At 39.9% G+C, this 16805-nt stretch overlaps 1 protein-coding gene across 1 annotated transcript; it reads right to left on the bottom strand.

Annotated features, from left to right (window-relative positions):
* Positions 1 to 2443: 2443 nt before the first annotated feature.
* Positions 2444 to 16258, bottom strand: LOC136875895 (uncharacterized). The gene is made up of 3 exons (XM_067149515.2): positions 16049 to 16258; positions 7753 to 7989; positions 2444 to 2677 (listed from the first exon to the last, which is right to left on the bottom strand). Exons 1-3 carry the CDS (start codon positions 16256 to 16258, stop codon positions 2450 to 2452), a joined length of 675 nt encoding a protein of 224 aa, XP_067005616.1. The 3' UTR covers positions 2444 to 2449.
* Between the last annotated feature and the right edge of the window lie 547 nt (positions 16259 to 16805).

The following is a 16805-nucleotide window of genomic DNA, read 5'->3' as shown; positions in this document are numbered from 1 at the left end:
TTATTTGAGATTTTAAACAGAGTGGTTGTTTACGTTGAGTCTATCAGCGTATTTCATTTACTTTTTTGTAATCATAATCCTCAGAAACTTTACTTATATTATCGCTGCTGAATGAGGAGTAACGCTGTAAGGTGTAGTTGGTAAGCTAAGAAATTCGAAACAGTATGAAACATCTTAAACTAATATGTAATGGACAGAAGAAATAAACGTTTTCGTTTGCGAAAAGCTAATTATCATGAATATGTCTTTCAATAAATGAAACTCACTGTTATATCAAGTAAAACTGCAACTCTAGGTCAAAGGAAGTTAACTGGGAGCTGCAGGGTCTTTGGCGACCAAGGCTTACGGTAACGACTGTGGCATCACTTCCATCACATGTTTTGTCGCATTATGTTACAAAAATTTCCGGATGACCCCCACACATGAGATATATTCATGCCAAAATCTACTGTCTTTTTTACTTTGTTCATATCATATGTGGTATTAAAATATGACTCGACTACCTATTTCTAGATTTCAAATTTGCCGCCAGAAATCTTTACCAGGGAAGTATTGGTTGAGTAGACAACTGACCGCTGACGATTTTACATATACAGTAATTATTAGGAGCTGCCTGGCCGAGACGTTAAAGATGGGTTCGGCATTATCGACGTGGGTCCGATTCCCCGCGAGGAAGTCGAAAATTTAAGAAATGCAACTTCCACTTCTGGAGGTGTACATGGCCCTGAGGTTTACTCAGTCTACACAAAAATGAGTATCAGATTAACTTTTGGGAGCAAAGATGGCCCGATATAGAGCTAACCTCCCTATCTTACTTATTGCAGAGTTTATTGATTGTGAAATCCTTTACCTTCCACTTATCCAAGGGCCTTCCTTGCCTGTACGGATTTGGTTTATCTTTGGTTGAAGAGCTGCCTGCTCCAAGATGATTTAATGTGCGATTATATTTTATAAATTTTAGGGAATGCTGAGGGAGTTAATTTTTAGAAAAGAATGGTACCTTTCACCATTCATACGTAATTTAAATATTGATGGTATATAGTTATATACGGTTCTGAAGAAAATAGAAAGTTGAAATAGAATAAATGATATTATTAAAGTAATGGTTTTAGAAGAGAAAATATTAAGCGAATTCATTATGAAATTAGTCGCAAAATTGATCACATTTGGAACAGAACTAGTATGTTTCTTCTTTTCTAGACAGCGCGATGTGAGTGGAATTGATAAAGTTAAGACCTGGAGCTATTATTCTCCTAAATGTATGGTACTGCACTTGGTTAGAAGACCTGGAGGTTCATGTTCTAACTTTTTAATTAATATTTGAAGACACTGTACGAACGACTTCTGGCGCTAATTGAAATTTACAACCAACTTTATTAATCCTCTCTATTCACTTTAAGGGGGAAAGCAGTGGCACACCTCTATGTGTCCGCACATGTCTGTTCAAGTTTGTGCTGTGGATCTCCTTGATAAGGATGTCGTGTTCGGAAAGCGAGGTTATCACGGAGCTCTGGAGTCCATCTCCGCTGCTACTCACGCTGACTCAAGGGACCAAGTTGCCCGAGATCACCGTCGTCGTTGCAGTCGTGTTTTTGTTGGGTGAACGTACCTATAGATACAAATTAAAATGACTTTGCAAAGTCATGTTACTCAATAAACTCTGACTTGATTTTAAAGGCATGGAATTAATATTTTGTTATTGATCTTGGTTTTATGGTAATCAGTTCATAGAATATTTACAGTAGTTTTAGAAACGACCTCAGTGTTAGGCAATGGAGAATGTTTTGTGGCAGCATTCGGAAGATTACTGAATTAAACCGTTTATAATAACATCTTCCTTTTCTCTTTGCTATTAATTTGCATTATAATATAAAAATATAACAAATATATAAAATGTAAGTTTTGATGCGCAGTTTTTAAATAAAAAATCTACTTTCTTGTTTCCCTGTTCTATATTTACTGGCGGACTCTATTAGAGAAAATAAGTAACTTTCGTGTAGCCAGACATAAGTAAGACCTGGACTGAGGACAGGAAATCAAACTCCTAAATTCTACTGAGAGGTTTTTTGCGAAGTAATATGGCTGAGTAATTCATAACACTGCAATATCTGCAGGTCGTCTGACTGGGCAGCAGTCATCTTGGAAGGCCGATGATCTTAATGAGCTGCGCGAATCAGATGGTTTTTCAAAGCTGCACTTTTTATCAAAGAAGATTAGGCATTACATCTTGTATTCAGGAACAAAGAGCTTGCAAAATGCAGGGCCAGAGGGCAGCTAGGTATACGTCATTTATAAAATGTATAACATCTCTCACTCATCTGTGCCTGTTATTTTTCACTCCAGTCTGCTTAGCGGAGAGTTGAGCCCTTTCCAGGCATTGTAACTAAAGTATATACTGTAAGTCGTTTAGAAAGCGATATAATATCGTATCCGTAGCAATGACACACCTCTAGGTGTCCGCACAAGTCTGTTCAAGGTTGGTGCTGTGGCTCTCCTTGATAAGGACGTCGTGTTCGGAGGGCGAGGTCAACATGGTGCTCTGGAGTCCATCTCCGCTGCTACTCACGCTGACTCGTGGGACCAAGTCAGCCGAGCTCACTGTCGCCGTTTCTGCTCCCTCGTTCACCATCACCACGTCCAGCGGATGTTCGGGGTCTGGCGGAGCCAGTTCAACCACCTGTCAACACACAAGTTGATGTTGTAATCAATGGAGTCTGCCATGCGCGTCTGAGTCTACTGATAAAATGGAGGTGTGAAGCACTGAGTGCAGTAGCGTAGCCAGGATTGGCCAATGGAGGTGGGGGGGGGGGTTGAGTTATAATTACAAAATGATGATAGAACATGATGAAGGTGCTTGTGCGTGTGTGATGATGTGCCACTGATACAAATGAATTATGTTGATATTAAGTTGCAGTACAGGACACGGTCTAACAGAACAAGAAACAATATGATCAAGGTCAACAATTTTACAGCGAATGGTATGTTCGGTTTACAATCTAAAATCCAACTTTCCAGGCTTCTTAGAAAACAGATTCAACAGTTATTTTGATTTTACAATTATGTCTCCCTTATGTTTCTCTTTATTTTATTTTGTGTCCGGCTCCATGGTTAAATGGTTAGCGTGCTGGCCTTTGGCCACAGGGGTCCCGGGTTCGATTCCCGGCAGGGTCGGGAATTTTAACCTTAATTGGTTAATTTCCCTGGCACGGGGACTGGGTATATGTGTCGTCTTCATCATCATTTCATCCTCATCACGACGCGCAGGTCACCTACGGGTGTCAAATCAAAAGACCTGCATCTGGCGAGCCGAACTTGTCCTCGGACACTCCCGGAACTAAAAGCCATACGCCATTTCATTTTCATTTCATTTTATTTTGTAAAAATTCTATGGAGGGTTTCCTAACCCCAGTAACCCCCCGGCTACGCCCCTGACCGGGTATAATTGTATTTTTTGTTTTCTTTTACTCCTAACTAGGAAGAGTGGGAGTAAAGGCGTGCTTGATTTACTCAGAACACAGGTCTGACTTCATGTCAGGAAACCGAGAAATTTACACACGGGTTCTCATTTCTGAAGAGATACGTAACTGTGTAGTTAACTTAGTCAATAAAGGAATTCCTGGGGATAAAGAGAGTCAGGCATAGCACTAAGACTGAATTTATTAGTGTCAATGTAACATATGGTGACGACCTTTACCTTCGTCTCCTCCAGGGCCTTCCTCGGACTGTGCTGTGATAACTTTCCTATCATTTTGGATTTTTGATTAAAGAAAGGGATATTTCTGAGAAACATTTCCAAAATGCTAGGAGAGTTGGTTTTATGGATATCTAGACGTGGTTTATCTTTTTTTATCGTCTCTAGAAAGCCAGATTATCGTAAGTGACTTTATTGGTAAACAGAGATGACGCTATTAATGCATCAAGTGGAGCTGTTTACATATGCTGGTAAATTAACATTTGGTAAGCGATATGTAGTGTGTTAAGGCTTGAAAAGGATGAAAATTGAAATTAACGTAACTACCACGTTTTATTTAGAGCGTGCCATATTATCATAAAGGACACTCTGAACTAACAATGTATAGAATAATTATAATCGCATTGCATTCAAAAGCAAGAAAATGAACCAGTTTGATTAGCAGTGATGGTTGCTAGTGAACGGTTTACTTAACCGATCGTAGGCAGCGTTCTCGAGTGTCGTGCTTGTGTACAATTTAAAAATGAATAAACAATATAGAGTTCAAAACTCCTTAGCTGTGTCCAATAGCTGAAGACAAGTGAGTATAATATGAACATGGTATGCAAACAGCTGCCACTATCAGTGCAAAAATAGGAGGTGCTCTTAAGGTTAGAGATTTTGATTGTCTTTGTGAGTTCGTTATGTTCTATTTTCTCTTTATTGGCTTAACATTGAATGCTTGCCATTACCTGAATCGTATAGTAAATTTGTGAAATATTTTTGAGAAGTCATTTTAATCTCGTACGTAATTCATGTTAAACAGTTTCTCCTAAGCTGAAACAAAATTATTTTAGTGCTCTAATCAGTGTTTTCTCACACTACTTGAAAATGATTGTAACCTGACATCTTTGAACGTAAGCAACTATGGTCATTCAGAAGAATCTAAATAAAGAACGATCATTCTGTCATAAGCGATACATGTGAGCTCCCAGTATATCATCCTATATCTTAAAAAAGGTATGTATAGTCAAATACTACCAAAAACCAACTGTTTGGTTCGCCCATGTAAAGACTCAATTCAGGCTTGCAGGCCGACCAGACTAAATTTGATAATGTAATCTCACAACTTGTCACCAAGGTCATAGCCGAGGTAGAAGACATTGTCATTAACCCCCCTGTCACAGGACTTTACAAAACACTAAAATCCGAACTGATTCGTCGCCTTTCAGTATCCGAAGAGCAGCGAGTTCACCGACTTCTTAGTGATGAAGAACTCGGCGATAGGAAACCATCGAAGTTTTTACGTCACTTAAAGTGATTAGCTGGTAGCTCACTTCATGACGGAAGTATAGTAAAGCAACTCTTCGTGCGTCGATTACCACAGCACTTGCAGGCTATATTAGCGGCCCAGTTAATGTCTTTAGCTGATATAGCAGAGCTTGCAGACAAGTTGGAACTTTCATCCAATGTCACACCACCATATCGGCAACTGGCCGTAAAAGCTACAGCTGCGCCGAACATTTCGCTGCCCAGCTGGAGGAATTGACGCTTAAAAGTCGATGCCCTGGCCCGTAACCAACCCCAAGGCAGGAGTCACAGTAAGAGAAGATATAAAAGCCGTGACCGTTCCCTTACGCCACAGGGACGACTTTGTTGGTACCAGAAAAGTTCCAAGATAAAGCTGTAAAATGTACTGGTCCTTGTTCCTGGCAGGCGGAAAACGGAACGAACAGCCAGTGAAGAGTGCAACTGTCTGTTCTACATCGGACCGGCGTCCGTTTATTTTTGAACAGAATACCAAAGCAACATTTGTGATTGACACCGAATATGACCTTTTCTCTTTCCCGCGGAAGATTCTGGGAAGCACTTGCAAACCTTCCGGGTATGAGCTGTGCGCTGCAAACGGTAGTATGCGTATGGTAACCTTCATATGAACCTCAACCTTGATTTACCTAGTGATTTTCTCTGGCAATTTGTCATAGTTGATGTTAGCACATCCATCACTGGTTCAGATTTTCTGGCTTACTATACCTTACTCCCTGACTGCCGTAACAGATGCCTCCTCGACGGCAACACCAGCCTATACGTTAAGGCATCTGTAGCCTCTATCGAGCAGGCCAGCCTGAAGACCACTGCAGTATCCACCGACTCACCTTTTAGCACGTTGCTCGCCGACTTTCACTTTTACTCGCCGACCTGGGATCCAACGTGATATTAAAAACAATACTGTACATCACATTAGGACAACAGAAGGCCCACCGGTCTCTTGTCGACCTCGTCACCTGGGACCTCAGAAATTGCAGATAGTGAAGGAAGAATTCGAGGACATGGTAAGTTGTGGTACAGCGAGACCTTCTAATAGTCTCTGGTCCTCACCCTTGCACCTTGCACCTAAGCGAGACAACTCATGGCGTCCATGTGGCGATTACCGGGCGTTGAACGCAAGGATAATACCCGACCGCTACCCGGTGCGGCACATAGGAGATTTTTGCCATAGCATTGCTGGGACAACAAATTTTAGTACCTTTGACCTTATGAAGGCCTACTAACAGATTCCGATACATCTTAGTGGCATTTGCAAAACAGCAATAAAGACACCTTTAGGGCTGTTTGAATTTCTCTATTAGTCATTTGGGTTACGAAATGCTGGACAAACTTTCCAGCGTTTTATGGATGAGGTCACTAGGGATTTATCATTTCACTGCTCTTGAAAGATTTACTCGCTGGCCAGAGGCATAGCCTATGCGCCGCATCACTGCCAAAGAAAATGTCGATACCTTAATAAGTGTTTGGATCTCCCGATTTGGTCTTCCTACCTATATAACTACCGACCAAGAGAGACAATTCGAGTCTACCCTGTTTCACAGACTCATGACACAATTCGGTACAACGAAAACACATACAACCAGTTACTAACCATGCGCTAACTGTATGGTGGAGCGTCTTCATAGACAGTTATAAGTTTTGCTGATGTGTCATGGTGAAACGTGGATTAAAGCCTTACCCCTAGTGTTAGTTGGCATGCGTGCGGTTCTAAAGAAAGATATGAAAGCTTCCCCCGCTGAACTAGTTTTTGGGGAACTGCTTCACCTTCCTGGAGAAATGGCTTCGCCCAGTTCTTCCACTTTCGCTGACCCTTCTGATTTTGTAAATCACGTAAGGAAGGTAATGGCAGGACTCAATCCTGTTCCTTCCTCTCGCCATAGTCAAGAGAATGTATTCATTTTCAAAGACTTGGTAACTGCTTCCCATGTTTCTCTGAGAGCTGACTCTGTAAAGCCTCCTTTCCACCCCCCCCCCCATACTCCGGTCCTTACCCTGCAGTTTCCCATAATGAGAAGAATTTGACACTAATGGCTGAAAACAAGGAAGTAGTAGTGAGTACATACCGTGTGAAGCCTGCATACATAGAAACAAACATTGCTGTTCCTACGTGCACCAACACACCTGACACATACACTACCCCCACTTCATCCAGTCAACCTAGCACTTCTTTTACATATGACTTACCCCATGCGTCATCACCACCCAGAAAGTACGCAACACGATCAGCACGAAGAATTCGCTTTGTCCGTCCATTCGATTTGTGAACTTTCCTTCTCCGTGGGGGGGGAGGGGAGGGGGGTGATGTGGCGGCATCCGGAAGAATGAACCCACCCCACATACAGAACGTACCTCTATGCCAGATGCAATATTGCATCAGTTGTATAAACCGTTGAACGAGCATCATTCGGCGTCGTCGAGTTTGTTTGAGCTACACGTCTCTTTGTGTCTTGTCTTTTCTTGTATAACCGATGTATCCTATAAGCTGTATTAAATCTGTACGTGGTGACTGTGTAAAAAATCTGTTATCTATGAGGACGGAATCACTTATGGTAACGATGTGAAGCCGCCTATAAACGAAGACTCCATAAGATTAATAATACACGTTTTTATGACAAACACTTTTTCTCGTCTCCTGTAAAATTATGTTTTTGTCGCTTACGAAAATCTGGCTTTCTAGGGATGATATATTACATATCCATTTTATGATGCACAAGGAGGAGAATTTATCGAGTTCTTTTTAAGCAGGAACTTACCTGAGAATCTTCCTTTCGCATTCTCTGCGCTCGTCGAGCTTTACGCTGTCTTCTCGGAAGTACCCAACATCGTACCCCTGTCAGTATCAGACCAAGTACCATGAGGAAACAGCCAGTAGCTATCAGGTAGTAACGGTGATCACTGGCGTCCGCTCCAGGCTTCAGCTGTACCAAACCGACGATCAGAAGGATGGCGCCCAGCAGCAGTGAAACCACAACGATGTGCAGCACAGACACCTGAGGTAGTGAAGTACAATTACATGACTATGGACGTAAAATATGCAGAAAATTAACTACCTTCAGCTTCTGAATTTCAAGACTGTTAAAATGGTAGATTATAGTAATGCATTGTTAATACCTCGTAAGGGAGATATGATACCCATCCAGAAATAAATAAATAATAAAGCAGCTTCGCAAGGAAAAAAGAATATTTGCATGTTACCATAAGAGAAAGCAGCACATGGAATGTTGTAGTCTCAGAACTCGAGTAAAGTTTTCTTTAATCTTTAGATTGAAAAAATCCACTTACTCGCCGAACACACTATTATCCCCGTCAAATTTGGTCACAATTAGATCATTTGCTACAGGCCTGCATTGAATATTTTATTGTTTGCCAAAAGTTGGATTTTATCATTTAGAGAGCTGTGTTAGTGCACCAGACTGTTTTTTTTTCCAATTCAGAGGGAGCAAGCATTGATCCGTCTTCGATTGAGTGGAGGGATCACGTGACAGACTGGTTTCTCGAGCCGAGTGCGCGTGTGCCGACCAGCGGGCGAGCTCAAGCGACAAAAGTTCTAGAATAGTCACAGGCAATTACAAGAGACACTGTGAACCAATGGTCGTCTTTAAAAGCGACACACCCCCGAGCTAAAGGTATAAAACCTCGTGCTCACATTACATTTGTTCTCTTCCTGCTTATTCTGCGCTGCGCTACTTAGACTACGTACTTGCTGTTCATCGGACTACGTGGGAATTAATTCAGTCTTGTAGACGACAACCTACATTGCTAACTGTGACTGCAGCAAATTATAGTAGAACTTTACGAAGTGGTACTTCGAATTTTGTAGATCCAAGTTAAGTTTCGACTGGTGTGTGCATATTTTAATGCTTATTGTATTAGTTGCACTACTCGCACGTGGCGAAGACTCAGCTCAACGGATCGTCGTCAACCTCAAGATGAATTCTGCTACTTCAAGAATTTCGATAATTTCATCGTGGGACGACTACTGCTGTGTCTCCATGATCTGCTAAACATGTAAGGCGTTTCTGGCCGGAGAAGGTGACGAACGGGAAATGCCGGAATGATGGACCTCAACCAGGAATCGAACACCGGCTACAATTTGAGTTCCACTTTTATTTGTATAATATCTGTCTCATCTGTGTAAAACTAGATGATCTTCCTTCCCTAGATCGTAGTTCTATTAGTTTTTGCTGTAGTTTGAGTTATTTCCATTTTCATTCTCAAAGGTGGCGAGGTAGACGAGTTACGTGTGTGACTGAAATTTTGAGATCTATTAGAATAGTTGCTGTAGTCGTTCTTTTGAATGGATTCTCAAGTGCAGGATTTATTCATGTAAAAATCATTGACGATGCGATAAACTTTACTTGATTTAGATGTGATATTTGAAATCTTGTGATATGGAATCGTACCTAATTTTGAGAAGTAGTGTCGAAATGAGTGTTATCTATGTTTACTTACAATTCTTTAGGATCGTGTCATTCAATTTCACGACAATTCGAGAGGAATGATAGACTTAATAATCAATAATAATAATAATAATAATAATAATAATAATAATAATAATAATAATAATAATAATAATAATAATACCGGGCGAGTTGGCCGTGCGCGTAGAGGCGCGCGGCTGTGAGCTTGCATCCGGGAGATAGTAGGTTCGAATCCCACTATCGGCAGCCCTGAATATGGTTTTCCGTGGTTTCCCATTTTCACTCCAGGCAAATGCTGGGGCTGTACCTTAATTAAGGCCACGGCCGTTTCCTTCCAAATCCTAGGCCTTTCCTATCCCATCGTCGCCATAAGACCTATCTGTGTCGGTGCGACGTAAAGCCCCTAGCAAAATAATAATAATAATAATAATAATAATAATAATAATAATAATAATAATAATAATAATAATAATAATAATAATAATAATAATAATAATAATAATAATAATTTCAAATAGAGACCGGGTTAAAATGTAATGAAATGGTCGTGAGCCATAAACTTAGAATATTCTCGTATGCGATATTTGATGTGCTCTGTCAATAATTGAGCCTGGAATATTGGTGATTTTGCGGTCTATTATTTGAATAATTTGTTGCTTGTGTCTTTGGAACACAGTGAATTGTAATAAATGTTTGAGTACGTGTTGAATGCATTTTATGAGTGTAGCGAATAATAATAAAGTGATTGAGGCTCACGAACGCTATATTTGCGACTGGTTAACCCATGTGATGGTGATGATTATTAAATTCTATTGGAATCTTCGAGGAAATTTTCGGAATTTAGATGGATCATCGTCGTTTCTTGAAATACTATTTCAGTGAAAGTGATAACTCTAATTCGATCACTGGTCATTAATTACGTTGATTATGGTACCAGACATGTGTTCTTCTACCTAATCTTATTGGCCCGACCATGTAAAAATAATTGAATAATTAATTGAGTTAAGATTCGTTTGTAAATAATGAACATACGATACGTGTTACCCTTGTGTAAATGAGATGTGTGTGTGTGAAGTAGTTAGGAATATTTTCAAGTGTCCAATTGTTCACTGTGCTCTAATCTGGTGGTGCGTTCATCGCGACGATGCAGATTATTTCAGCATTGGTTCACCACCGTGATAATTTATTTGAAGTGTACTTTAAAGAACAATTTGTTGAGATTAAGTTCAAGTAAGACTAGGTTTACATTTATTTTCTTCCAATGCTGATTTAGACGAAAGATCGTTTAATTAACACATCAACAAAGGCAAGCGATTTATTAACGAACGTCAAATTGAGTTCCACATGGTTATAATTAAATTTTCAGTGGATTTATAATTAATTTTTCAATGGATTTCAAATTGATTTCTAAAACTTTAAATGCTGTGCAGATAGAAATTAAATGTCTACAGATGACATAATTAACTTGTAAGCTAAGGAGATAACAAGTAATAATGATAATAATTAAATAATTTAATTATTAATTTGGCAAGTGAGTCATGATTAAATTAGGAATTAATCTAATGGCATATACCAATTTTGTGAACACGATCGTGTGATTACATGAAGTAAATGTTACCCAAACAATTTAATGACAATTAATAATAATTAATTAATTGTGACTTAGAAGTCGACTCATATTCAATAGTAGTATTTCTACTGATTTCATTAACGAGTGTTACCTACCTTGAAGTCATGTTACTAATCATTAGCTAGAAATGACCACGTGTTAAATCTCTGATAGATAAATTGAATTTTCAGTTTAATTTTGTTTCTGAAATAATAAACGAGATAGCTGCCAGCTGATTTTTGTCAATGCTATTGCGGATTATAGGAGGCTCGGGTTATACTGTATTTTCATTTAAAATTTTTAAAGGCAGTAAAGGCCTAATCTAAGCTGATATTATTTGATTTCAGTGCCTAAACGTTGTCTACAAGGACGGAGATCATTTTGTTTTGTATAAATTCCCTACTGGAAGTCAAAACATCGCGAAAGTGTAAATGTATTTAAATACAGCAGGGATATTTTTGTTTTATAAAAGTGTTTATGTGAATAAATGTCAGAAATGTTGTTTTAAAATTATTCTTTGTGCTTGGTCGTCATCCTTTTTCCCTTAAATGCCTCTAGAAAATCAAAAGCCATGAACGAACGGTCCCCCTGGGAATCTCTCGCTCACTGGCTGGGCTTAGCTTGGCAATAAAGGGGGCACTATAATATACTATTTCTTGGCAATTAATTATTATTGGATACGAAAGAGTATTTTCAGAGTAATTACACGGCTTCTTCTTCTTCTTCTTCTTCTTCTTCTTATATTCCTTCCAGGCCTTTTCCATATATATTGAGCTTGGCAATTTATGTAAAATGGCCCAGTTTTTACGGCCGGTTACCCTCCCTGGCACCAACCCTATGTGTAGGAACGCATTGACTATTGTGTGTTTATATGCTCTTAGTGCGGTGTGTTGTATACGATAAAAGGGGCACAAACACCCAGTCCCCGAGTCAGAGTAGTTAAAATCTCTGGTGCAGGGATCCTCTGAATCGAAGACTACACTCGCCATTCGGCCAAAGAGCCAGAACTGAGTAGAGTAAGGAGGTATATTCGTGATACAGGTAAGCTTTTCAACATGACTACTACAGAATTTGCCTGAGCTATCAACATATGTCTCTAGCTAAGTGCATTGGTATTCATCGCTCTAGCGGATATACCGGTATGATACTTATTCAAATATTTATCACAAACTTAGCTGTATCACAGACATATCTCCCTTTACAGTATTTACAAAGTATCTTAACATATTTTATGAGAAGGTCAAGTAAGGTAAGGTAAGGGTTATTCTGCCCGAAGGCAGGTCCGAACCTCCGCAGAGGTGTTCCTGAGCCGGAGTTTACGTGCGGTAGGGTGGCCAGTTCCTTTCCGCTCCTCCATTCTCTTACCCCCCACCACCAGCGCGTGGCAATCCATCCAACTCCTGACCACGCCCAATGTTGCTTAACTTCGGAGATCTCACGGGATCCGGTGTTTCAACACGGCTACGGCGTTGGCAGAAGGTCAAGTTATAGTTACTTTATTTAAGGAACATGAGTCATACTAGTTAGCAATCTCGTGTACTCAATGGGCATAGTTTTAATAGATTCGGACTAGGATTGGGCCGTTGCTTATACCTTAATTACAATCCTGACATTCTGTTGGAATTAATAGGGGCAAGCATAAATATCTGCTTCTTGGATGACCAAGACTAGTATTTTAATCCGTCTCACAGTTATGGTTGTAGTCTTAACATTTGTGTAGAGGTCAGAATCGAACTCGAGAGAACTATACTAACTCCTGGACAACGGCGGTAGACAAGGAGGGCGCAGTACTGTACCTTCGTTCCACAGGAAAGAAGGTAGGGACACCAAATATTTGATGAGGCTGTGCTTGCAACATTAATGATACCGTTCCAAGGGTTAATGGCAGAATGGCATCCTGTACCTGACCTCGTTATAACTTGGAGACAAGGTAAAGAGATGGGACCTTGTAGACACAAATAAAGGATGATTCTCTTCCCCAAGAGAACTGTAACCTAACATGAGTCCATTATTACAGCAAGCTGTCAGAAACTGGGGAGACGACCAGGTAGTCGCTAATTCTCCAACGAGTGCTGAAGTTCCATCGATTGTACAGGAAGTATCTTTTAGCGGAGAGTCCAACTGTTGTGCGGTATGTCTAGGTTCGATTTCCGGCCCTGCCTTGGAAATGTTGTTTACAATGGGAGTTCTGGAATGCACTCTGTTCTGCTTCTTGAAGACAGTAATTACGCAGATATGTGCAAGCGTAAGTCACAAAGTATGTTCCCCTGTTTAATGGTTCAGAAACAAGAGAATGGAGCAAGCTCGAAATTATGTATCCGATAGTTTGTATTACATAGTCAATATACAATTGCACTAGGACGAAGCGGCGCCAGTGTTTGTTCATTGCGGATGGCGGGGCGAACAGCGGACAAGTCAGTGGACTGAGTACAGTTTTATTACATAAGCTAGCACTAAACAACCAAGATACATTACTGATTTGGGTACCAGACCACTGTAATATAATTGGTAATATTAAGGTAGATACTTTAGCAAAAGAAGCAGCCAAAGGTACAGGACAAAAATATCAAATAGCCCTTCCATACACGATCTATTTACTCAGCATCAAAAAGCACATAACATTGGTCTTCCTTTTGTAAAGAATCGGCAAAAAAAAAAAAGAGAGGTGTAAAACATACTATCAAATACAACCAGAAGTTCAGAGAGCCCCTTGGTTCTTATCAGGCATATACTCAAGGAAACACATCACTACTATAATCAGATTAAGATTCAATCACGTCCTAACACCTGAATATAAATATAAATTCCACATATCTGACACAGACATATGCTCATGTCAACAAACTATTGGTACCATCAATCGCAGCTTGTTCTAATGTCGTAACTACTCAAATCAAAGAAAAGCTTTTCCAAAAACTCATCGACAATAACATTTAACTACCGAAACGTGTCGCTTGCCTCACCCACACTCCTACAGAGCCTTCATTCAAAATAGTAACAGACTTCCTTGATGAATGTAGCATTACAGTATCATTTCATAAATGAACATAATACTCCCAGTATCGTAAAATAATTTATAAATAACACACGAACAAAACATACTAAAGCTTATTCACCTAACCTTTATAAGAAAATAAACAGTACTGAATACTCGACGAATTGAATATAGAAGAAACACAATATTAAATTAGAGGCACTAAACTGATGACATCAGACAAACATTAAAATACATTATCGGACTATTAAATATAATTTAATCATCTCTCTAGAACCAAACCATATAAGCAAAATCCTAACATCACAACCTAATCACAAGTTCACAAATATACAAGTCTACCAAAATAACAAAAAAATGTGATTACTGGGTAAAAAGATAACGCAAAGCCCAATAAAGGACAACAATAAGAATAAGAATAAGAATAAGAATAAGAATAAGAATAAGAATAAGAATAAGAATACTGACGAGGGAACACATACATGTGTTTCACTCGGATTCGGTTGAAATTTGGTAGGAATATTCGTGGGAGGCAGTAGAATACTAAGGTGAAAATCGCATGTCCCCAGCGCAAGTTTAAACGCCAAAATAGAACAAATAAATAGTCGTAAAATTAGACGAGAGAATCGATTTTCCTTCAGGTCTGTAGAACGAAGGAACAGTGCATCGCAGTGTGCCAAGATCTCCGTGCGCGTGCCGCAGATGATCCATCATTCACGTCCAGGATCATCACTGGTGACGAGTCTTGAGTCTGGCGATATGACCCTGAGACAGAGCTCAACGAAGGTCTTGGCTAGCCTTCAGAGCATTTTGGGACAAATCGTCAGTAATATTAATTGCGAGATTTTTCGGCTAGTCTTCGGGGAATCATAATGGAGGAGTCTTGATTGGGAGTTGCCATTAATCAGTCACAAGCAACAATGAAGGAAGGGAAAAGGAAAAATATAAGAAAGAAGAGCCAGACAATGTTAGTTAAATAGAATATGCTCTGTAAATAATCATCTGAAGAGGATGGAATATACTAGTCTCCTCGCTAGGACCCGGCCGTTTTTACAGACCGCCTGGCTAACAAACCTAGATGTGTGAGAGTTACATAATACTAATACATATTTGAGTCATTGGGTGCTCCAAATTAAAATGTAAATACTGTAAAACTGTTTATTTAAATGATAAATCTTAATTATTGTCAGCATAATTGTATCAATTACACTGGAGTTTCAAGGTTTAGCTTGACTCTCACGTAGTGTCATTCGCGAGCGGTGTCATGATTAGCGCGGAATCGCATGCGACCACTGGATTCTGCATGACATGAAGTACCCGTGTGGCACTCCGCAACAACTGAGTTGTAAGCCCCTGTGTTACATGATTATGAACGAGCAGTAGAACACTAGTAGTTAAGAACACTCTGTTGTGTCTTTTTCGTGATGGTAACGCTAAACCAGTCCTATTTTGCAGTTAAAGTGAAATTTTATCATATTCATTTTTTACGTAGTATTTATTCCCCACCCGGCTAACGAAATTTTCTGGGGATAACACTATACTACCGCATTTTAACCCTAGAAACTGTATTAAGTCTCACTTAGTCAGGGTCTTGAGTTCACCATTGGTGAATATTATGATCTTATTTGATGTGTACCGGGCGAGTTGGCCGTGCGGTTAGGAGCGCGCAGCTCTGAGCTCGCATCCGTGAGATAGTGGGTTCGAACCCCACTGTCGGCAGTCCTAAAGATGTTTTTCCGTGGTTTCCCATTTTCACACCAGGCAAATGCTGGGGCTGTACCTTAATTAGGGCCACGGCCGCTTCCTTCCCATTCCTAGGCCTTTCCTCTCCCATCGTCACCATAAGACCTATCTGTGACGGTGCGACGTAAAGCAACTAGCAAAATAAATAAATTGATATGTTATAGTAGCCTATATATCCTACGAGCAGTATTATCATTCGCTCCCCGTCTTCAGCCTATCGTTAAATCGGGATCACGTTAATTTATCTATTATTATCCAAATGTAAGAATAAAGTGTCTTACCTTCCCACAGACGTAGTACTCTGAAGGCGGATCGTCGTAATGCGAAGGTGGACTCTGCAGCGGGCTGGGGGTAGGCGAAGAGCCGCGGCTGGGTGGTGACGGGTGTTTCAGACCGTAGCTGCCTAGGTAGAGCTGACTCGGGCGTTTGGTTCGCTTCTCCTGCTTGCGCCGCTCGTGGCGTACGGCCACTGCTGGCATGGCGCCGATCATGGTGACCTCTGCTTCAAGGACAAAAACATTTTGAAAATTTACTGAACGAAACATCGAAAACTGAGTGGTATGGAAGTGTGAACGTGGTTGTCAAGGAGATGTGGATAAGATCAATGATTTAGAATATGAACAATCAATTCTAGCCAAATTCAGATGTTCTGGAGATTGGACTTTTTTTACTGGACTTAGCAAGAGATGATGTTCATTCAAGGGTATGGATAGGTTTATCACAGATGCGACTATGCTATTTTTCAAAGTTACAGTTTTACGGTTTTAATAATAATAATAATAATAATAATAATAATAATAATAATAATAATAATAATAATAATAATAATAATAATAATAATAATAATAATAATAATAAGGATAAAGTTCTTAGGAGAAATCTCTGCTCCGTTTGAAATAGCGACAGGGGTCAGACAAGGACACGGATTATCCCCGATTCTCTTTAACATCATTCTGGAGAAAATTATAAAAACCTGGGAATAAGCTCTGAGTGGAAAACACCTGAGGAAGAAAGGACATAACCTAGAAATCAAGCGTT

This window comes from Anabrus simplex, chromosome 6 (genome assembly GCF_040414725.1).
Source record: "Anabrus simplex isolate iqAnaSimp1 chromosome 6, ASM4041472v1, whole genome shotgun sequence".
Classification (NCBI taxonomy): Eukaryota; Metazoa; Arthropoda; class Insecta; order Orthoptera; family Tettigoniidae; genus Anabrus; species Anabrus simplex.
The sequence above is the reverse complement of the archived record's forward strand: the minus strand, read 5'-3'. Positions and strand labels throughout refer to the sequence as shown.